Source organism: Sturnira hondurensis, unplaced genomic scaffold (genome assembly GCF_014824575.4).
Source record: "Sturnira hondurensis isolate 20B ecotype Veracruz unplaced genomic scaffold, ASM1482457v3 Scaffold0001509, whole genome shotgun sequence".
Lineage (NCBI taxonomy): Eukaryota > Metazoa > Chordata > Mammalia > Chiroptera > Phyllostomidae > Sturnira > Sturnira hondurensis.
In genome coordinates, this window is record NW_028074140.1 from 1,181,260 (window position 1) to 1,205,953 (window position 24,694).

Sequence of the window (24,694 nt, forward strand, 5' to 3'; positions counted from 1 at the left end):
TTGCCATAAAAGCATTCCAGCTAAGGAAATGGCTCATCATTATGTAAAAAAAATCCTAAATAGATTGTTCAAACCTTGGCAAGATGATGGGAGTTCATCTAGAACTACTGAGCATGGCATTTTTAAAAGAAAGAGTTATTAATGAGGGAAATCTTGCCCTAAAATACATTAAAATGAATTATGTATATTATGAAAGAGGTCCAAAAATTGATAACAAGGCTAGGTTTATAAAGTTTGTGAACAAGATAAATTAATCTAGAAACAGATAGGAATAGAAATAAGTGGCCTTGAGAAAAATGAGAACTTCCCACACGGAGGATGGAAGAAATGCGTTCCAGCAGAGGAAATGGCATGTCATTCCATTAGAAACCCTAACTGGGTTGTTTAAACCTTGGCAAAACAATAGAAGTTCATCTATCGTAGAAATAAATGGGAATGTAGGATGCAATAAAGACAGCGTTTACATCAGTAAAGAAAAATTGAACTGACTAATGAATATCATTGATAAATATCAGAAACAATATGGTGAGCTCCCAACATTAAACTTTATAAAAATAATTTTCTTGTAGAATGTATACATTTTGGTTATTTTGTAATAACAAAGGTCTTTCAAAACAGATGGTAAAGACCAAAACACACACATAAATTAGAAAACATTTTTCATGATTTCTGGGGGATTTATATTAATAAGGGAAGATTAATAATCTTCGTCATAGAAGTACAGTGTGCACAAATAAGATTTTACAAGGTAGAAATGAAAGTAGTAGATTACGAGATAAAATTAGATGCCCAATTGTCCTAAAATGAAAAGAAAATGAGAGTAAGATATCATTTTTGTTTATCAGGTTGGTGAAGCACAGACAATGGATTTTCCCCAGTGTCGGGAGCGTGTGCAAAAATGGATGCTCTCATACGGCTGGTGGAAGGGTCACTTGGCCCATTTAGGGGAAGAAGGACTATTCTTAGAATTCTTATAATAATTGTGCACCAGAAAATAGGCATTTTTATTTTAAAAATTAATGCACATAATTTTTGCTAATATTCTTTTGGACTTATGTGACTTGTATAAAACCAATAGAGTGCGGAGGCTTTAATCTCTTTGTCTGTTTTCATCACGTAGCTGAATTCCATGGCCTGTGCAGTAGTGGAGTAGGTATCACCGTGGACGGAAGAGGTAACTCTGCTCTGCTCTCCACCTTGTACTAATTCTGCAACTTCAAGCTCCATGATTCTACTGTAACATTATGAATATGATCACATTTAATACTCTAAAAATATATCACTGTACAATGGTAAGATAAGTTATCTCTAAGAGCAACTGTTATAAGCTAGGCGATTAAGTTTTATGTAGATGCACCTTTTTCATAGTGGATAAATACGCGTTACTAAATATGCATTGTTAAAAATGTCAGTAACAAACTACTCCCAATGATTTTATGCAGACCATTGCTTAAGAAGAAGCTGGCATTGATATTTAGGTCAAAAAGACAAAGACTGAGATTATTTTTTAAAATAATATACTGACATGGTTAAAAAAATCTTTAAGACATATTTGATATGTATCAAGTTTGGGATATACAGCCCCAAAAATAAATTGTTAGGACCGTTTATCTCTAAGAATACTAAAATGTTTTTATCCAACTATAGAAGTAAAATTTAATGTTTTCTTATTTTTAATTTAGCAATATGATTAACAAAATTCCAAAGTGGAAACTTAAATATGAAATACATATGTGTTTATTTTATTTATTTTCCATGTTAACAAACATAACTTTCATTTCTTTTAAATAAAACTGTAGGGTGCTGTTAATCTGCATTTCATATACATATTCTTCTACTTTCATGTCTGAGAAGACTTTAGGCAAATTATAGATTGGTTGACAGAGTAATGATGCATCTTTGCAATGAATATCAGAAACCAGAGTAAAGAAGAAAACTTTTATATGTTTCTCCCAAAAATAAAATGAAAAGGCTGACATTTCTAGAGATTTATGATTTTCCAAATTCTAGAAAGCAATAGCATCAAAATGATGACCAAAATTTAAGCTTAGTAATCAAAATTTGATTTTATGCCTATTCTATATTTTGTTCCCTCTCAACACAGCCTCCCCAACAGAGCAAGCCACCAGTTGAAACTGCTTGGTTGCTCGTACAGCACATCATTCCTCAGGGCCCACTGAGCAAGGGTGGCAGAGAGTGGACATGGTTGTGGATTACTGTGCAACATCGTGTTCTCAAGTATCCACATCCACATTTGAACTGTCCTCTCCATTAATTCCAACTTATCAACAGAGGAGCATTTATTAAGTATCATATTACTTTGTTGACTATAAAAATATGATAATAAAGTAGAAATATTCCATGCCTTCAGGTACCATAAAGTTACATAGACCACCCTAGTAAATCTTTGCCTTTTAATTAAATGGTTATAATATCTATCAAGATGATTTTTCCTTTGGATTTTAAGCCAACTGCCTGTAAATTTCTTCATTAATTTTGTCATAAATAGAGATACATTCCATGGTTTAATTATTTGAATTTTTGCCAGTTGCCTCCATTCTTCTTACGAGTTACCAGGGAAGTGTCCTGTATCAGTATCAGTTTTATCCTTATTCCTTATTTTCATTTCCTTTCCCTTTTTTGGAAGATAGGCAGATTGTGGGTTTGCCAAGTTAAATACTCTATATATGTTGAGTGATCTTTATTAAACCTGCATGTATGAGCAAACAATAAAATGTCTGTGAACTTTCAACATTTGCTGCAGATATCAACGAATGTGCTTTGGATCCCGATATATGTGCCAATGGAATTTGTGAAAACTTACGAGGTAGTTACCGTTGTAATTGCAACAGTGGCTATGAACCAGATGCCTCTGGAAGAAACTGTATTGGTGAGTTATTTGTTGTATTTATATATGAGCCTTTCATGTAGTTTAATTCCAGAATGTAGGGGAAATCAAAATACAAATAGAGTACTGTAACTGGAGATCTTACAGTTTCTTTTATTTTCTTCTTAGTACACAAAGACAAAACTGTTGGAATTAGACAGATTCTGTTACACAGTAACAAACTTCTTAGTGGCACAACTTAGTATTTAGATTTTTCTTTTCTCAAATGAACCGGCACATACTAAATTATTGGACTGTTGTTTTTCTGCAATTTTTCACTAAGAAATAGACTTCAAAAATTAATAGGGCAGTATAAATACTAAGTTAAGAATATACAGTCTTGAAAACAGAGCCAGGACATGCTACCCTGAAGATTCACCTGGAACACTTGTTTAAAAGGCATCCAGGGACTTCCAGACAAGATGGAGGCATAGGTGGAAACACTGTGCCTCCTTGCACAATCAAGTTTAAAGACAACAAAGTTTTAGTAACAAAAACGCAACCAAAACACAGAAAACTGAACTATACAGAAGTCTGACAACAACGAACTGTTCAGCCAGACCGGTAAGAAGGGCAGAGCCAATGGCTGGCGGAGCAGGGCTGTGCAGGAAAACTTGGCCAGACTGACCCAGGTGTGCAGGCGGCGGTTGGCCAATCCCAGGCCTGGGGTTGCAAAGGGCAGACCCAGTGAGGGTGCAAGGTGGCAGGCTGACCACCATCACACATTCGCGCGCAGATAAACCAGGCGAAGGAGCGAGCAGTGAGATGGACTGTGCAGGCCCCAGTGGCGGGAAGCAGCAGAGGGCACCGCCATTTCCCTTATTTGATCCCGCCCGCACATACAGCATCACAACCCAGCAACTGGGTGACCCCGTCCTGGTGAACACCTCTGCCCCTCATACATAACAGGTGTGAACAGACCAAAACATTATGGCTCAAGAAGAACTCAAAGCCCCAGAGGCAATAACTCTAAGCAACTAAGAAATAGCCAGCCTATCAGATGCACAGTTCAAAACATTGGTGATCAGATGCTCACAGAACTGGTTGAGTTTAGTCACAAATTAGAGGAACATATGAAGGATACACTAATTGAAATGAAGGGAAATGTACAGGAACCCAATAGTGATGGAAAGGAAACTGGGACTCAAATCAAGGGAGTGGACCAGAAGGAAGAAAAAAATGACCAAACAGAAAAGTATAAAGAAACAAGAATTCAAAAAAATGAGGAGAGGCTTAGGAACCTTTAGGACATCTTTAAACGTTCCAACATTCCAATTATAGGGGTACCAGAAGGGGAAGAAGAAGAGCAACTAGTGGAAAACTTATTTGAACAAATAATAAAGGAGAACTTCCCCAGTCTGGCAAAGGAAATAGACTTCCAGGAAATCCAGGAAGCTCAGAGAGTCCCAAAGAAGTTGGACCCAAGAAGGAACACACCAAGGCACATCATCATTACATTAGCCAAGATGAAAATGAAGGAGAGAATCCTAGAAGCAGCAAGGGATAAGGGGATAGTCACCTACAAAGGAGTACCCATCAGACTGTCAGCTGATTTCTCACAAGAGACCTTACAGGCAAGAAGGAGCTGGAAAGAAGTATTCCAAGTCATGAAATCCAAAGACCTACATCCAAGACTGCTCTATCCAGTAAAGTTTTCATTTAGAATGGAAGGGCAGATAAAGTACTTCTCAGATAAGATCAAATTCAAGGAGTTTATCATCACTAAGTCCTTATTATATGAAATGTTAAAGGGACTTATTTAAGAAAAAGAAAATAAAAAATAGGAACAGTGAAAGGACAGCAAACTCACAGTTATTAATAGCCACACCTAAAACAAAAGCAAACTAAGAGGACAGCTAGATCAGGAGTGGAACCATAGAAATGGAGATCACATGGAGGGTTAGCATCAGGGGAGTGGGGGGAGTAGAAAGGGGGAGAAGGTACAGAGAATAAGTAGCATAGATGGTAGGTAAAAAATAGATAGGGGGGAGGGCAAGAATAGTATGGGAAATATAGAATCTAAAGAACTTGAGACACGTGGACATAAACTAAAGGGGGGGAGTGGTGGGGGAGGGGTGTGCAGGGTGGAAGGGAATGAAAGGGTTGGAAAGAAGACAACTATAATGGCATAATCAATAAAATATATTTAAAAAAGAAAATACAGTCTTACACATTGACATAACTAACTTACATACTATAACATACCTAAACATGATGACTGAGATGGATGGTTCTTTCTGTAATTTATAAGAGAATATCTGAAAACACGCAAGTATGTATATTCAAGAATTTGTAAATAATCTAGATTTTCCCATGGAGCACTTTAGTTCACTTTTATAAAATTAATGTTCCTCAGTCCATCATTATACATACTAATTTTTATATCTAATCACTGATGACTGTTACATCGAAGCCTTGATGATTATGATTAGAAGGGAATCTATTTTATACATTTATGGTACTGGCTTTTAATTTTGAGTATGCCCATACGATCTAGAGTTGAAAAAGTACATACAGATGGATATATAAAACTTGATTAAATGTCATGTATTTATACTAGGTTTAGACACCTACAGAGAGGGGAACCAGTCAATGATTATTGAAGATATAGAAAAATGCAAACCAGCTAGTTTTTATTCACCAAAGCAAAGTTGCGTTCAGCAAAACTTCCAAGTACAGTTGAGCACATGGTACTCTAGTAAAAGCAGATTCAATGAACATTCATATATTGAACACAATTCGTGGCAGTACTTAACTCTTTAAATTAGGTATATGCATAATTTGGTAAAAATTAAAACAAGGTTTTAAAAATAAAAATGAAGCCAAGTTCCAGCTTTCATTCGTTAGGGCTACTGTAACAGAGTGCCCAAAACTGGGGTGCTTAAAACAGTAATTTATGTCTCAGTTTGGGAAGCCAAAAGTCCAAAGTCAAGGCCTCCACAGAGCCATGCTCTCTCTGACAGTGCCGGAATGGCACTATTACCATTCCTTTTTATTCAGCACCATTCCCTTCCTCTTCTGGCTTCTGGTGTTTGCCAGAAGTACTTGGCATTTCTTGGCTATGTATGCATCACTCTAGTTGGGTGTTCATCTTCTCCCTGTGTGTCTTCACATCATCTTCCTGCCGTGTGTGTCTGTCTCTCTTTCCCCTTTACTTGCAAATACCTCTCAGATTGAATTATGATAACTAGATTACTTATATAACAATTCTATTTCCAAATAAGGTCACAGTGTGTGGTACTAGGGGTTAGGACTTCAACGTGTCTTATTTGAGGGACCCAGTTCAAGCCATAGCATAGAGTAATTGGCAATACATTGTGATGCAGCCACTTGACAGAACAATGTAGGGGAAGTTATGGTGATGCTTAAAATATAACATTAATTTTTAAGAATCAAGATTCAAAACAAGATTGGAACAAAAACATAATACCCAAAGGTAAAAAGATCAGCTAAAACACAAAAAATTCATATTATCAGTAGTGATAGAATTATGGGAAATACTTTTTCAGTCTGTTTTCTGAATATTTACAATGTCAGTATTTTGTTTGGTCAGGTACTGTTGTTATTTGCAAGACTAAAAATGTAAATCTTGTCAAAGGAAATCTTCACCCCCAAAACTGAAATTTTTATTTTTCTGTCATTAGCTATACTTGCAAAATGAGAGTGTGGATATCAAGGTAAAATTCAATATGATATTCTTAAATTCTAGCTTGAAACATTTTCTAGGCTGTTCTAGATTGCTAAAGGAATATATAAAATGCATCATTAATTTCCATGAATAATTAATTGCTTCTGAGGTTAAAAACATAATGGGATAAGATTAGTAAATACCTTTTATTCAACTACTATTTAATGCAAACTTTATTATACTTTTAATCAAAAAGTTTTGTTTGTTATTTTTATTACTTATAAGCAAGCATATATTGGTAGATGGGTTTCATCATTTAATCAATTTCACCAGTGCTTAAACTGCATCAAATATAATCCCACTACAGGATAATAAGTAAATGAAGAACAAAGCAGTAATGTGTCTTTTCCAAACTATAATATACCTCCCAGGAACTTCAAAATATCTTAAAAGTGGCCACCAACATAAGAATTTGCCATTCAAATAAAACTGAATATATTTTGTTTGGGGATCAAAGAATATGTTGTAGCTTCAAAGAGTCTATTTCGAGGAGAGGAGTGAGAAAAGATATAAATAAATCATCATTGGTCACTGTGCTGTGTTTTAATATGTATGTCTTCTGTTTTCTGACGGTTGCTTCCAGACATTGATGAGTGCTTGGTAAACAGACTGCTCTGTGACAATGGCCTCTGCCGAAACACTCCTGGGAGTTACAGCTGCACGTGCCCACCAGGGTATGTGTTCAGGACTGAAACGGAGACCTGTGAAGGTATGAGCTGTTTATTGCCTTACATGTGAATAAGGAAGCACCTAGACAGGCATAACAGTCCAGTATGCTGACAAAGCAGTGTAGTAAAAAGAGTATTGTTTGAATATTTTAAACATTTTTATAGTCTCATTCAGTTAATACGCCAGTTTTAGAAATAGCGTGCACCTAACAGTTTATGAATACCATTAGTTTTGTTTCGTTCGGACAAAATAGTGACAGACATTTGGGACAAACATTTTGAAATCTAAAAACAAAAGTGAGAAAAGTGAAAGGGGCCCTGGGTGGTGTGGCTCAGAGGATTGAGCACTGGCCTGCAAACCAAAGGGTCGCTGGTTCGATTCTCAGTCAGGGCACATGTCCGGGTTGCAGGCCAGGTCCCCATTTGGGGGTGCATGAGATGAAACCACACATAGATGTTTCTCTCTCACCCTTTCTCCCTCCCTTCCCCTTTCTCTAAAAATAAATGATAAAATCTTTTTTTTTAAAGTGAAAGGAGCCACTTTGTTGTAGTTGCTGAAATATATCAGATTTTTGTTTGTTTACATTGTTTTCTCATTTTGAAAACCACTGTGACACATTAGACTGAAGGGAGGCAGAATTGTAATGGCAGATTCAGCTCTTAAGCATTTTATTTATGAAATGATGGATAAAGTACTCAGAGGTTGGCCCAGAAAATATTTGGGGCCTGACTAAAAATGGTTCCCTTAATTAAATTTATAGTCTAAAAAAATTGTCCTTTTCACTTGATATTTAAAAGTTGTTGTTTGGGTTTGCAGATCATACACCACTGTTGAAAAGCTGTTTTCTTTTAACCGCATTTTTTTCTGCTGTGGAAGTTACATGAATGAGTTAAATGCCTAGGGAAGGCCTTGTTTTTAGAGAGATACCAGCTAAGTAATAAGTGCATTCAGTTATGCTTTTGTTCCTTGATCAAAGTACTGTGTGTTTCAGAATAATCTGTTGTATGAGTACTAGTCATTGTTTCTTTCGAAGTCTCACTTTGTGGGCCTACAGAAGTGTCCCATGATATTATCAATGCAATAACTACTTTTGAATAGTAACTTTTAAAAAGAGATTTCATCTTGAGTTATTTTGAATAATTCTTTCCTTATCTGTTAAAGTATTTGTTTCTTAGTGACTCCACAGCCAAGAAAGCTGCAAATGGTAATATTATGCAAGAAGATGTTAACATTCTCTCTTCATCTTATTGTTTGACTTCAAAGCATTCTTGTGAACAGAAACAAGTTAGGACTGGAAAGAATTGCCAGAGCACATTCGGCTGAAGTCAGTGAAATACAATTACAATGTGCCATTCTAAGTCTGTATTGAACTGGAGGGGCCACTGAAAAACAGTAATTAGCCTGAAGAAAAAAAAGGAAAGAAAACAGCATAAAATACAGTTTTCGTAACCTTAGTTCTGATAACTGTTTCACCTCCTGCCCACCGCATTTTGCAGAGGCTGCTCAAAGAAAGATGCTCCTCCCGCTGTTGCCAGTTAAAGTACTTGAAGGTTCACCTTCTCCATGGATGAGCAAGGGCACCCAAAAGTTTTGAATATCTTTCTGCAAGATATAAAAGCTCTCATTTTAAACCAGCTTAGGCTTCTCAAATGTATTCAACCAGAAGCTTTATTTTCTAGCACCCACTCCCACCCACCCCTAACATCTATTCTTCAAAATTGTTCTGAGAAACATACTCTGTAAAAAAGTATTCTAGCTGTATTCCCTCCATGAGTAAGTGTTTTGGTGGGTGGGAGAAGGGATTTCGAGAGTTTATTAATCATTTTTTTTCTTTCTTTCCAACTTTCCACACTTCTCACCATCTTTTATCATTTCATTTAATGTCTGTTGGAGGATTAAGCTTCTGTTAAACGTTAAGAAACTCTGAAAGCAAGAACAATTTAGAATAGCTTCTTGATTTAACTGGGAGGCTGATGGTTATTAGGACTGGTTTCCCTGTCCACAGCAACATTACCTTTTGGTGCTATTGTGAGAGATACACACAGCGGAGAACCGAATAGGTAGTGTCTTTGATTCCTTTTGACCAAAGTTTGGTTTGTATAGCTGAATCATCAGTGATATTTATAACACACCAGTATTTCCTCCATTGTAACAAGAAAGATGGAGTTGGAGGGCACTAACAGCCAACATATCAAGAAAGAAAGAAAAAGCAGGGACTCTCATGGTTACACGAACAATTGAAGAGTAGGAGCAAATGGTGTTTAATAATGATGTTGACTGATCACATGAATATTACAGCACATTAATACAAAAGTAGGCAATAATAAGGATTAGAAACAGTTTTCTTCCCTCATTTTGTCCAAAGGATAATTGTTCCTGATAAATCTGAGCCTTTTCTTTAATATGGAGTGTATTTTATATCTGTCATTCATAAGAAAGAAGTTTATATTAAGTAAATAAAAAAGAAACGATAGAGATATATTTTGGCTCTAACCTTGTGACATTGGTAGAAATAAAAATGATTTATCATGAGAAACCTAACCAAGTAACTTTTACTTCTACATTTTCTTCCCACTGTTATTTGCATTTTATTAAATACTTTGCCAAAAAAATAGACCCGAAGGCCACGAATCTCTTTTTCCTTTGGGTCACCTCCTTATTTCCACCATCAAATTCACACAGTAAATTTGTCTGCCTGAAGCACTTCTCTTCATTCTGTTCTCCTTAAACTAATTTCCAAAGACTAGATGGGGGGTTATTAGCAGATTCATTACAGACTGTAACTTTCTCTATATATATTTGCTATGATCACTAATTCTGTTTGTCATTCACATTTTCAGTAGGCTATTTTAAATATGTAATAGCAGTAATGATAAAGTTCCTCTGCTATTTCAGACTGAAGTTACAAAAAATTTATTTTCCTTTTTTGTTTGAGCTCCGAGAGCCTGTGAAAGTTAAAATTTTTACAGCAAGCAGTGTGGTTTAGTTTGTGTTTCCAGTGACATAACTGGTTAAATGTAAACCAGATGTTCTTTGAAGTTTATTTCCAGGAATGTACAGTGAACTGTTTCAATTCCTGGTTCCATGACATTTATAACATAAAAACATTGTATTTAAGGAAAAATTAAACAGTTGATATCTGTAGCTGTCATTGCATGTGTTTATAGTTTTTGAGTTCATAATTGCTTAATTTAAAATAAGGATTTTGAAAACGTATGATACGTTTTTCTGTTTTGGGAGCTTCTGACAAATGAAATAGGTGACCTATCTATAGTCTGTCCTTGTGTTAGTTATCTGCTTCCTGACTCTGTGATTCTTTTCTTACATTGTGTTTCTATGGAAAGAATTTCAGTACTCTGGAATAGATTTCTTTCATTCCAAATCTGTGCTATATTTACAAAAACCTGTTATGGTATTTTTTCTTTTAAGAGGCTTTCTTGCTACAGACAACCTGAAAGGAAGATGTATTTATATTCCCTCAAAGAATTTTTACTTCAGAAATTAACTTACCACCTGGAGGATGCTTCTTTAGTAGTTCGAAGTAGCAAAGAAAGAACACACCTGTTTTCCACATTGATTTTTAATTTGCATTTCGAGTCTACAGACTTGAAAATCAACAGTGAGCTCTGCCTTTTCAAGACCAGTTCAGTTTATATTTGACTTGAGACATTCAAGAGCAAGTATTGCAATGTTACAGTTATTTATCTGCGTGCTTTCCTCAATGTGGTATGTTATACTTAATTCAGAGGGGTGTTCTGAGAAAATATAAGTATTCTGGTGAACTCAGAGACCCTAGTTAGTGTTCAACAAAAAAACTCTTGAGATATGTTCATCTGTTTCAGATAACTAACCAAGTACAAAAAGAAGTCTGTGTACCCCTTGTTTAAATTGAGTGGTCAAATTTATACTGAAAGTCAGTCTTTGATATTGTTGTTATTATTGTACCTGAACCTTGTATTTATTTCGCGCTAACTCCTGTTCGGCTTTTTAATTGCATTGGTTTGGCATTTTTGTGTGTCGCCACTTGAGAACATAGGCACACTCTGATTCCGTTTATTTCTGACTATCAACAGGACTTATTTAGATTATGGTATATGATTTGATTTAGTACTCAAATTAATGCTAGTAAGCTCTATATGGAGCAATTAAAAGATTTTTGGCTTTTTTATTTTACTAAACATACACACACACACACACACACACACACACACATGCTTTAAAAAAACCTCTTTACACCAAGCACGCACATATGGACAAGCTCAGAAGAGAGGGAGGTGGGTAAGGACTGGAGGAGAATGCTGTGCCTGGCAATGGAATGTCATCCCCCATTTTCTGACTTGTATTCAGGAGTTTGGCATTAAAGCCAGCGTGGTGCTGTTTTATCTCTAATACAGGCCTTTTAAATTTCTCACTTCGTGGAGCCATGCAGTCAGCCTCTGTGCACCGCACGTCACACCTGACAACGTGTTGCTTTCTGTGGAGTCAAAATTCCAGTTTCCCACAGGACAATGATATTTGAATACGGGGAGAAATTAATCCAATTTATGTAAAGTTGTACTAAAATAGTGAAGATTCACATACTAAACCCTTTCAGATAGGCTGCTTCCTGTAGTCCTACTGCGTCCCCAGTCGTGTGTATGTGTAGCCATGCTGTAAAACGCATGTCTCTATTCCCCATTCACTTTATGCTTCATAGATCCATATTAAAATTGTGAGAGCCAAGTTCACCAGACGTTCTGGCATAGCATGGCTTGTTGGAATAATATTTTCCAGAAACACATGGCAGTTCTAACAGAATCTTTTCCTTCTGGATTGTAGATATAAATGAATGTGAAAGCAACCCATGTGTCAATGGGGCCTGCAGGAACAACCTTGGATCTTTCAATTGTGAATGTTCTCCCGGCAGCAAACTCAGCTCCACAGGACTGATCTGTATCGGTAAGACGCACACAAGGTGCCAACGTGTCAGTTTCCCTGCAGAGATGACCTGAGACCTCAGACCTCACTGAGGGTGCAAACAGAACGTGATTCCAGGAAGCTAATAATTAGGACTTACTCTAGATGTTTTCTCGCGTTGTCAACATAGAAGTAAAACCTGGTAGCATAAACTGGACAGGCCCTTACATTTCATTAGATTCTAGGAAGTGTTCCTTTCTCAGACATAGATATATTGTGCTGTAAGTTATAAGCATTTCCATTACCATACACACATTTGTATTTGTTACTCTTAGAATGCCTCAGGCATCAATACATTCAAATCCCCTCTGCATACTTTTTATAAACAACGTTCAGTGTTCAACAAAAATGCGATAGCATTTGGACTCGGTTAACAGGACAAGAATTTGAAGATTTTAAGCTTTAAACACATAGAAAGAATTTATTGTTTCCTTATTTTGCTCATCAATCACAAATTGATAGGTTTCAAGGGAAAGAAAATAACTGTTTTTTAAGGTCGGTTCTTGATAATGACAGTAGGGCGTACATAAAATGACATCATCTGATCAGTTACTATAAGGAACAATTCTGCATGTGTAAGGGTGAAAAAGAATTGAAAAACTATCTCTATTTTTTTTTCCTGCTTCTAGTGTCTGTGGCTCCATTGGCTAGGCCAGCAGTGTCCGACTCATTTTCACCAGGGGCCGTTATCAGCCTCACGGTTGCCTTCAAAGGGCCGGACGTAATTTTAGGACTGTGTAAATGCAACTACTCCTTAACAGTTAAGCGAGAGCTTAGTGCTGCCACTGGGTAGAAACAAGGTGCCATGCAGGATAAAACCAGATGGAGGGCCGGATTCAAGGTGTAGCCCACCGACCTTCTGTTTGCCACCTGTGGGCTAGGCATACCCCCACTTGTATCATTATTAGCTAGCATGTACCTTTAAAGTGAACTAAATGTATTAGGAGAATATTTCAGTTTTACATAGTACCATGTACATTGGAAGTTTTTTGTTATCTAGCCAGTGGGAATTTTCAATTTAATATTTGCCAAAGACAACAGTATTTTCAGTGTTATGTATGCTGTTAACAATATTTAGCTGATAATATGATCATTATCATATTATGGCATGATATCAAATAGAGTACCTATTTGTTACATGAGGGGAAGTGACCAAGTCCAAAGTTACCAGTGAAAACCTTCCCTTTGGAAATCCCACTTCAGCTGGTGAAATGTGAGGCTTGCTCAGCTCTCCATGTTCAGAAATAGGCTGCCATCTGCCTGGGGCCTTACTTTTTTTCTTGCAGAATTCTAGAGTGGGAGGTGGGAGAAGGAGGCATGTGGGTTGGATCTGCTAAGGCAGTATTTTTGCTAAGCCACAATTTCCAACTGAGATAGAGTTATTTTATTATGCAAAGGAAATGAACTCAGCATTAGTTAATTAATGTCTCAGAAAACTAAATCTGTATGCCACTTGGGCAATCAAAGATATCTTAGCTCTACTTCATCATAAACACTTCTGTGATTTTGGCCTTTTACCCTTATACTTCTTAATGAAAAAAGAACAAAGGCCTTTTATTCCCAAGTTATTATGATGGGCAATACCACCATATTTGTTTCAGGGGATGTGTTATGTGTTTTTATTCATTATGATCAAATTTCAGTATCCCAGCCTAAAGCTGCTCAGAAAGATAGTTATTTATATTTAAAAAATGTAGACATCATTTGATCTGCTTTTTTCATTTAAAACAGAATTCTAACTTTAAAAAGGAAATAAAAAGAAAGTAGTATATATAGAAACTTTTTTTTTGATAGGACTGTCAAGTGGTGCTAATCTGGGTTTAGCCTGTAAACAAACTGCACTTTCACACGGTCTCTACATTTGGAACAAAATAAAAATCCCCTGATGTGATGATGAATTTAAAATTAAGTTACAACACATAAATTAGTTAGATACTCAAAATAACTAGGAATTTAGAATCTCCTCTGCAAACTTCCTAGATATAAATTAATCTTAAGCTGTTTTGTAAACTGCTTGAAAAGACAACTGTATTCTGTTTGAAAATAATTAAAAATGATAGAACAGTACATTTTATTCATGCATTACAGTGCTCACATTCGATGGCTCCCCATAATCCTAACCAGTTTCCCTCCTGTTTGGCGTAGGCCTGTGTCCTGTCGTCCATTTCCGTGGTTGTGACAAGGGCAGTGACCTCTCTGTTGCCAAAGCCAGTGGTCTGTTCTCATTTCTCATCTTAGCCTATGTTAGTAGTGGTTGGCACAGTTCGTCACTCACCCTTTCTCAAGAAGTTTTTCATTTTCAATCTCCTTTTCTTCGTTCTCTTTTCTGGTCCAGGTTCTCAGTTTTTTTTTTCTTTCATATTTTCCTGCTCTCCAACTTGAAGTGCGCCTCAGGTCAGTCTTTGAACTTTTTACTTTTTGAATGTCTACACTCATGCTTGCATGGCCTCCACAGTGACTCCCAGATTCATCTCTTCACCCTCAGTCTCTCCACTGACTGCAGACTTGTCTTTCCATCTGTCTGCACAGTGTCTCCATTTGTAGACATTTCTAATAGACATTTCAAACTTAACATGTCTAAAACCAAATTCCTACCCTTCAGTCTAAACCTGCGTCTCCTAGAATCATTTCTATCTCAGAAAAGTGACATCTCCATTCTTTTAGTTTCCAGAGGCAAAAGCTTTGCAGTTACCTCTGATGCCTTTCTCTCAAACTCCACACTGACTCCATCAGCAAATCCTGTTGATTGTACTTAAAATTTATCCATGGTTCAGCTACTTCTCACCATCACCACCAGCAACCTTCAATCTTAGCCATCATTATTTCTCTCCTCGATTATTACTGTAGCCTCTAATCTGCTTATCCTGTTTTATTTTATTCAGAGATTAAAAAAATTAAGTTTGTTGGGGTGCCATTGGTTAATAAAATCACATAGGTCTCAAGTGTACAATTCTATCATAATGCATATATGTAATCATTTATCAATAGATTGCATGGTGTTCACCACCCAAAATCAGTCCTTTCTGTCACCATGTATTTGACTCTCTTTACCCTCTTCTACCTCTCCTCACCCCCCTCCCTTCTGATTACCATGATACTGTTTTCTGTGTCTGTGAGTTTTTATTTGTTTATCCTGTTTTTTGTTTGTTGCTTTCAGTTTTATATACCACATATGAGTGAAAGCATATGTGTCTTGACTTTTTCTGTGTTATTTTACCAAGCATGATACTCTCAAGATCCATCCATGTCATCTGTTGGCAAATGGCAGTACTTCGTCTTATCTAACCCTTGACTGTGTAACTACATGTGTATTCTTTGTGTGTTGTATACACACAAATAAGTGAGAAAGAGAAGGAGGAAGGGAGTGGGGGAAAGAGAGAAACACAGAGAGAATGCCTGGCGGTACAGAGTGAGGGCCGTGAAATCAGACCACGCAGGTTTGACTTGATGCTGACACCACACTGGTTGGGTGGTGACCTTGGGTAAATTAGTTGACCTCGGTGTGCCTCAGTTTTCTCATCTGCGAACTGTACATAACTTACAGGGTTATTCTGACAGGTAAATAAGCTAATACATGGAAAGACTTTAATAGTGCTCATGGCTGCCTCAATAAATATTAGCAAGAACTATTACGATGTATCTTAAAATGACTACAGCCAAGGTGATAAATTAGTAATGAGTCCTAGCCCTTAAAACATACAGTATCTGGACTATTTACATCCATAGTAGCCTTACAGGAGCTTCTCTGTTTCCTCTGTGCCGTGGAATTTATGGGTTTGAGCCTATAAAAAGTCTGTAAGTTGAGGCCGGATACAAATGCTGATGAGCAAGTCCTTTTCATTTGTATACAGCTTTTCTGCTTAAATGGAATCTCAAAACAGTAAAATGCAAACTGACTGTTTATCTCTTCTCCACATCCCTGCACTGCAACCTTTCATATCCAGTCAGGGACAGAGCTGTTGGTGTAGTTTAACCTCTGACCCGGAGGGCTCAGGTTATAGGTGACATCCTCTCGCCCCCCGCTGTGCTCCAGAAGGAGTCAGAACTTACAGGTTATCCCTTCGTGGGCCTGCCAGTTTCATTGTGGTTCCTTCTCTGTTTCTGGTTGTGTTTTGTTTTTATTGTTGAATTCCGCAGTAAAACTTTATCTGCCCATATTGTTGATTGAGTTTTAAAATAAATATTATTGAGATATGCTTTTTCTTTGTTGTTTTCCAAATTTTTGTGCCACAACATGCTATTAAGATTTTTGCTCAATCGTTTTACACATCCACCTGCATTGGAACCACTGGAGCAGCTGGTCAAATGTATATTCTGGGCCTCCTGCTTGGAGAGTCATGAATCTGCATCTTAAGAAGAGAGAGCCTCAGTGATGTCATGCACCCTGAATGGAGAGGCTCAGTTCTACAAGAAAAACTTTGTAAATGATAGACATTACCCAACTAGTGTTTGCCGTGTTAATTTTGACTGGATTCCTCGTTGCTGCTTCAAAATTAATTATTTAACAGTCAGTTAATGAGGAACTTCAATTTGATATGGAGACAGAGTGTAAAAAGGTTGGGAATAGTTATTGCTAGATAGTTGGATTACAAATGAATTTTATAATTTCTTTTCTATTTCCTCAAATACTTTACCATAAACATGTGTTGCTTTTTGAACGATATAAAACTATGCATAGGTATGTATAGGGAAAATACTTGTAAGAAAATACATCAAATACTAGCCTTGGTATATCTACTGGTAGTATTATAGGTGATGTTTATTTTCTTCTTTATCTTTTAGATTTATTTTGTTTCCAAATTATTCATCAGATTCAGTGTCTTCAGTTGGAGAAATACTGTCTTCTCTCTAATTATAGACCCTAAATCGTTTGTGGTTTATTGGGTGGGGAATTAGGAGAGACTATTTCAGGAAATTTATTTGATACAATATTAAATATCAAAGCAGTTACCATAAAGGATAAACCTTATGAGTATTTTTCACAAAAATAAAGATGTTTTAGAATGCATTGCATTTGCAAGTATCAGCATAAAATGTTGTGCAACAGTGGGTGCTTCTGGAACACCAGCAGGTGTAATCGTATTAATTACCATGTCCTGTGGGATAGGCAAATTAAGATAGGCACACTTAATTTGTGTGTATGTAATATACTACTATATTTCCATGCATGTCCATGGAAATGCATTAGAAGGATATGCTGTTAAATTTATTAGAAATAATCCTTTTGGTTTTTCTAATACTGTAAAAAATATCATTGGTGTAACAAGAGATGCGAGCTCCGCGTCCTTTCCTATTCCTTTTCAGACAGCCTGAAAGGGACGTGCTGGCTCAACATCCAGGACAACCGCTGCGAGGTGAACATCAACGGGGCCACTCTGAAATCCGAGTGCTGCGCCACCCTCGGGGCGGCCTGGGGCAGCCCCTGTGAGCGCTGCGAGCTAGGTAGGGGCCTGGCCAGGGGGCTCTGGGCTTCTCCTTGCAAAGCCTCTCTCTCCACTAGGCAGCTCACTTGTGTTTCCATAGTGAAGAAGACAATGAGATCATTACAATCCCTAAAATGTTCTCTTTTCTGGTGGAATTTATTCATTTCGTAAAATACATATTTGTTGTATCCTTGTATTGTAATCAAACCTTCTGAGTATTTTAGACAAGGCAGGGAATCTGCTAGAATTTAGCCTCTGGATGACTGTCGGTATTCTCCAGTGTCCTTGATTGCATGTGTCCCCGTAGAACATGACGTTTCTTTAAATCTTTTATTTGTAATTCGGTTGGCAATGTGAAAGCAGAAAGGAGCTTTCGTAGGGATCACCAGGGGACTCTCCCTGTGGTTCAGCCCGGATGCAGTTTCCACAGCACGCCCTGTGCTGCACTGAATTCAGCAGAGGGCAGCTGGGGCCCTTGGCCTCTCAAACCCCAGCTTGTGATTTTTATGTAGCTCCATTTAATTCCATTAGACTGTTTCTTGAGCTTAAGACAGTTGTATTTCCTTTTATAATGAAGTGAAAATGTGTCCCATTGTTCTCACAGATACAGCTTGCCCCAGAGGCTTTGCCAGGATTAAAGGTGTTACTTGTGAAGGTGGGTGTTTTGCTGGATGATGCCGTAAATCTTTAGAGCAGTATGTAAAATTAACCTTGACTCTCACACTTTGGAGCTATCATTTTCAATAACCTTGAAATTTCAGGGAAAATGCTCAATGGAATGAATAAATGCTTTAGAATACTATTCTTAGGAAACAGCTTAGAGTTTCCCATTTTTCCTCTTTATACTGTTGTGAAATTTTTCACGAGGCCACCACTAGCCTTCAAGGCACAGAGCAGCTGGCGGTGGAGCACGTCTGGGCTGTGTTTTATGGGCGGGCAAGGCTGTGGTAATTTTCACAGCTGGTACCTAGGAAAACCAGTGGCTGTATCGTGGAATATTTCTGCTTAACTCAAGTAGTAATTCATATTGTATTGCAAATTGAATATGCTGTGTAGGAAGTAAGATGACACCTGCTTTTTCTATTTGTAACGTCTTTATCCCTACACTTGCTTCATTTCCCTGCAGATGTTAACGAGTGTGAGGTGTTTCCTGGCGTTTGTCCAAACGGACGCTGTATTAATAGCAAAGGATCTTTTCATTGTGAGTGCCCTGAAGGCCTCACCTTGGATGGAACCGGCCGCATGTGTTTGGGTAAGGGTCATGCCCGTGTGTATTTTATGCATGAAACCAGCCATGAATTTTTTTTAATTCTTTGGGCTGTGACCAGTCCAAAACCATTAGGTCCGTAGCTAGAAGCACTTGAAGTGAGATATTTTGAAGAACAGTCATTAACGAGTATTTTTTAAATGAATGTATTTCAATGAAATGATTTCATTGCATATATAATAACAAAAGATGGTATTGCTCAAAATTTTACCTCAAAAATTACAATTTCTTTAATCAGATATTTTAGGCAGGTTCAGTCTTTCACAATGAGTCAGTGGAGTAAGAGAACTATATTTTGAACATGGAAGAAAAATTGGAGGCTAGGGTTTAAGGGAACATTTACCCGCCCACTACAGCTGTTCCCTTAGACCACAGTGGAAAAGTTAAGGTCAAAATTATGTATTTTTCTCTTTGAAAACATTGACCATCCCTTTTCTTCCTTGACTACCTTCACAGTTTAAATTTTCTTCATGCTTTATTTTCTAAAGAACTAAAATGAAGAAGCTCTTTCAACACTGTAATATAGGAATGCCTCATTGACCTTATTCTTTATCAGTATCGTACTTACCTCAATTTGAGTTTCATGATTGAAAAAGAAACTAGTATTAACTCTACATTGTATTTGCACAACTTTTTATTTACTTATAGGATTTTATTCAATATGCTTTGGAACAGTATAAAAATAACCTTATGTAGGCTTGTATTTTAAATTTAAGCTTGTAGACAAAGCATGAAAAATGGTAATGTTATTTTATATTCAAAGATCTTTAAGGTATTTATGTATATGTCAGAAATTTTTAAAATTAGTAGTAAGAAAAAAATGCAACATTATACAGTTTAGTTATTATAATTAACAGATTCATTTTAAGTTAATTCTTGATGACATATTTAAATTTGGATATAAATTAGGACTATAAAATCATATGGAAATGTTTAGAAATTATAATATCCAAAGTCTGATTAAGGAAAAATTGTTTTCAGCTTTTTATGGTTAAATAATTTACAAGGTTTTAAGAAAAGTAAAGTATTATTTGAAGATGACTGTCAGTCTTGTTACAAGTGACTAATGAAATCAAGTTGCCTTCAGTGACCAAAGAAATACATATGATGATGTATCACTGATTGTGAACTATCACTAAGCAAAATTAATTTCCAATAACATCACTTAAATTTAAACTGTCTGTAATATTCTAAAAGAATATGTTGAGATTTTCATCTCGGTACCTTGGTTACATGTTTTTGTCACTACTTCAATTGTGCTACATTAATTCATTGTAGCTGGGGATGTGAGAAAGTTTTAAGAAGATATTGCCATATAAAAATGTAAAATTTTTGCCCCGGCTGGTGTAGCTCAGTGGATTGGGCGTCGGCCTGCAAACTAAGGGATTGAGGTTCAATTCCCAGTCAAGGCACATGCCTGGGTTGCAGGCCACTTCCCAGCAGGGGACACACAAGAGGCAACCATACACTGATGTTTCTCTCCCTCTCTCCTTCCCTTCCCCTCTAAAGATGAATGAATAAAATCTTTATAAAAAATGTAAAATTTTCTGGGAAAATAGAGGTAAACTGCTTTGTTAGAACTGATCTACATCTGGGGTCCCAAGCAGCAATGCTTTCAGGGAACAGACAGGGAACGTAGATGAGTGAAGTGGTAATAAGGAGTGGTGGGGACTGCAGCAAGCTGTAGAGTACATATATCACCTGGAAACTCCCCAATCTATATTTTAATTTCTGTGTGAGCCATTCTAACCCTTCGCAGGCCCTATGTGGCCAGTGTGCTGACAGTGTTGAGATTCCTGATGTGGATATTGATAGAGACCTCAGTAGTGAAGACACCAGATTACTCTGCCAGGTTACCGTAACATTTTACATACTTAGTTCAAATGGTTAAAAAGAAACAACTAATCCTAGAATAGCTTCTTGAGCAAATTACCTCTATTACTTCAGAAACAATTTGACTCAAGCCAGAGTTCTCAGGCTACCTGTACTTAATCAAGATTGTCACATCTTTTTTTTTAAATTTATTTAATTATTTTTTAAGTACAGTTTTCTGTCACATCTTGTTAATGTCTTTACTTCCCTAAAGTGCAGGGTGGAGCTGGCCGTGTTACCAGGGCCTTGTGGTAACAAGGCTCATCAGGTTACTGTCTGTCACCTTCACACTGGCAGAGACTGTGGCTTCGGGTTGATGTTACTACAGATATATAAGGCAGTACATACTTTGTATATCTGTGAATACCTATATTCGACCTGCCAAACCAAAATAAAAATGTACCAGTTATTTTTTTCTTTAAAAATAAGACTTCTTAATTACAATACTTGGAAATGTATATAACTTGAAGCTAAAGGAAGTTACTAGAGTTGATGTTACTTCAGTGGAGAACTTGAAAGGGTCACTATTGACAGTAAATAAAGTAGAAAGGACAATTATTTATTTTTGTTTACATTTCCATTAGGGATTTCTTTCCCTCTGTTAAACAGTTTTCAGGTTTAGAAAGCAATTTAATGTCTTGAAATACTCTTATCAAATAAAACATGTTATTTGGTTAAGGAAAACCTTTTCTGAACTCATTATCCGTATTTGCAAGTCAATAGCGAAGCATTTGACTGTAGTTTGACCGACAACTCTATTGGCTAACAGATAAATGTACTGTTTATAGAGTGTGCTACTTTACCCTATTTTGTGATTATTGATTGGTCTTCTAAGTTCCTAGCTAGCATGCTGAAACATTAGTATGCTTTGAGGTTGAAGGGAAAATATGACATTTATATAATTTGGCCCCTTATTGTACAATAATAAGTTTTCCTTTATAAAGGTATTTTAATAGTTGTACTAATTAGCTGTGGCCCGTGTGGCTCAGTTGGTTGAACGTCCGTCACCCTGTAAACTAAAAGGTCACGGTTAGATTCCTGGTTAGGGCACATACCTAGGTTGTGTGTTCAATTCTGGCTGGGATGCATATGAGAAGCAACTGTTTTATGTTTCTCTCTCACATCGATGTTTCTCTCCCTCTCTTTAAAGTCAATAAGCATGTCCTCATGTGAGGATAAAAGAAATAGTTGTACAGATTTGCAAATAGTGTCGATCACTTACTATTTATGACTAGGATTCGACAGGACTGCTTAGAAGCCACTTTAAGGAGTTCGGTGAACAAGGAGAATCTGTCACCAAAATTATTTTATTCTTTCTGAAGCGAGCAATACAAGAAAGGGATCGTAGGTGATGGTATGAAGGGGCCTTATCACAAAGGAACCTTTTCTTCCTAAAGGTGGCTTGTGAGAATTAAGTAGTGCTAAAGGAGAACCCACCTTTGTGCTCATTAGACGGCTGTCACTGTGGAGGCCATCCCAGGAGGTCCAGGACTGGGTCGCTCACCTGCGGGGTGTAGCTCCAGGACCTGGCATCATGCCAGGCGCCAAGCAGACTTTTGGCACCTGAATGTTCAGCGTACAGCTTCGTCTCAAACTGTGATTTCACCCTCCATGCAGACATCCGCATGGAGCAGTGTTACTTGAAGTGGGATGAAGATGAATGCGTCCATCCTGTCCCTGGGAAGTTCCGCATGGACGCCTGCTGCTGTGCTGTTGGGGCAGCTTGGGGCACCGAGTGTGAGGAGTGCCCCAAACCTGGCACGAAGGAGTATGACAGCCTGTGCCCCAGGGGGCCTGGCTTTGCTAACAGAGGGGATGTCCTTACTGGGAGGCCCTTCTACAAAGGTAAATGAGCGGCGTGTTGGTCCCCCTACACTAACCCTCACCCTCCACATCCTGTGAGAATTGGTTTTGCTTCAAACATTTGATTGCCGACTTTATTTTCTTTCTTAAACATAATGTGTGGCCAACCTTTATCCTGGGTATATAAATCACCTGTGTAAGGTGGTGTTGAAGTAACGATGTAAATCAGTCTGCTGATTTCACGTTTCTCATATTGTTCTACTATAATTCTGCTTTCCTTTGCATGGCCTGCTAAACGCAGCTTCCATGCAGCCATAAATCCTCTAGACCCACACCAAACTTTACGAAACGACTGGGCAGAAACAAGGGCATCAGAACTCTTCGTGAGGAACACAGTATCTTTTACACAGTTGGAACTCTTTGGGCGGCAGTAGTGTGATCATTGAAATGGTTGACGTCCCCCAGTGTTGCTTGGATACATTCTTTTCCATTATAATAGATTTTAACCTTAAAGTGATGGGTCTGCTCTTTTATGTCAACAAGCTCTCCACTCCAGCTTTCTTCTTCTTCTAGATATCAATGAATGCAAAGCTTTTCCTGGGATGTGCACCTATGGAAAGTGCAGAAACACCATTGGAAGCTTCAAGTGCCGTTGCAATAGTGGCTTTGCTCTCGACATGGAGGAGAGAAACTGCACAGGTAAGGTTGTTCTTTTGCTGTGTTTGATAAACCCTGGCTCTCTTCCTTTTGTTATTTGAAAGAGTTGGCATAAAAAGGCCACCCTCTCATTGAGAACGTGTATGTTTTTCTTTTTGTTTCCTTTTCCCTACTCTTAAAGTACTTCTCCAGACTGGGGAGAGTGCTGCAAAATAGTATGGAAATGCTATTTGCTATATTTACAGGAACAACGTAAAATGTGATTTTCAGAATACGTGAGCACTAAAGAACATAGCAATTAAATCGACAATTGTATATATACTTGATACGGTATTCGGTTAAAAGCGGTAAAATTTGAAATAAAAAAGTAGTCACTTATTTTCCTCATCCATGAACAGTTTTCAAAATAATTATTCTATAGTCAGCATTCATATCCTTCTATATAAGTATCCCCTTTGTTTTGAAAGAATATGACATTCCTAATTATTAATTAAATAATATAACAGATTATCCCAATCACTTTAAATATATCTCTAAAATCTTATTTTCAAAACTCTTTTTCTTTATACTCTTTGGACTTGTCCCTTTTCTTCTGCCCTCACACGTGCTGCTTCTTCATGACCTTCTTTGAAACGTCTGTCTTCACTCCCTTCCACCCTCCTGCTCCGTAAGGGAGCACCAGATCGACTCACGGACCCACCCAGCCTGCACTACCTCAACAGCACTTCAGAACCCTCCATCTGGTCTTCTGAAGTTCCCCTGTCTCGGCTTTGTGCTGTGCCTCCTGGGCCCATCCCAGCTCTTAGCCCCCCAACACTGGTTTCTGCTCTGAGCCCCGAGGTTGGCTGGGAGAGTCCAAGGAGAGCTGACTGAGACCACTTTGCCTCGGCCAGGCCCTCACAGCTGCTCGGCCACACGTGTGTTCACCTCTTCACGGCACTTGCTGAAGTTCTCTCAGCACCGCTTCCCAGCCTCTTCGGACTCGCACACCCTCTCCTGTCCGTCTTTATTCCCGTCTTTATCGAGAAACAAATCTGATTGCCGGGCACCTCTCACGCTTCCTCCTCTCTGCTAACGAAATTTCCTTTTTCTCCCATAGTCTCTTCACTTTTAGAGAATGAGACCTGGTCTTCCTCGACTTTCCAGTTAATTCCTCTCTTTCACTCTCCTTCCCTTTTCCCGCCTCAGGCCCTGCGCTGCCAGAGTTCACTTCTCTCTCTAGCACCTCCCCTCTTTGCTGGGTCCTTTCCCTGGGCTCAGAAACAAAATGTGTCCTCAGCCCTTCTCTTCCCCCAAGCCGTTGTCCTGTTTTCCTGCTTCTGCCTCTCACCTCTCTTTTCACTAACCCTTTTCTTTGTAACCCTGTGTAACTTGGACTGTCGCCCCCCCCCCCATATACATGTTCTTGCAAAAACACTTTTATAAGTGAGAAAAATCTTCCTCTTGTGCATGTTCTCCGTTACCTCCAGCTA

The 24,694-nt window shown here is 37.8% G+C and overlaps 1 protein-coding gene across 1 annotated transcript in view; it reads left to right on the plus strand.

Moving 5' to 3' along the window:
• Positions 1-24,694, plus strand: part of FBN2 (fibrillin 2) — a 269,378-nt gene that overhangs the window by 173,832 nt on the left and 70,852 nt on the right. The window contains exons 17-25 of the mRNA XM_037028439.1: positions 1,121-1,174; positions 2,765-2,890; positions 7,159-7,284; positions 12,063-12,182; positions 17,505-17,642; positions 18,228-18,278; positions 18,750-18,875; positions 22,380-22,607; positions 23,139-23,264. Coding sequence (XP_036884334.1) covers positions 1,121-1,174; positions 2,765-2,890; positions 7,159-7,284; positions 12,063-12,182; positions 17,505-17,642; positions 18,228-18,278; positions 18,750-18,875; positions 22,380-22,607; positions 23,139-23,264 — 1,095 coding nt within the window. The remainder of the gene's footprint in view (positions 1-1,120; positions 1,175-2,764; positions 2,891-7,158; positions 7,285-12,062; positions 12,183-17,504; positions 17,643-18,227; positions 18,279-18,749; positions 18,876-22,379; positions 22,608-23,138; positions 23,265-24,694) is intronic.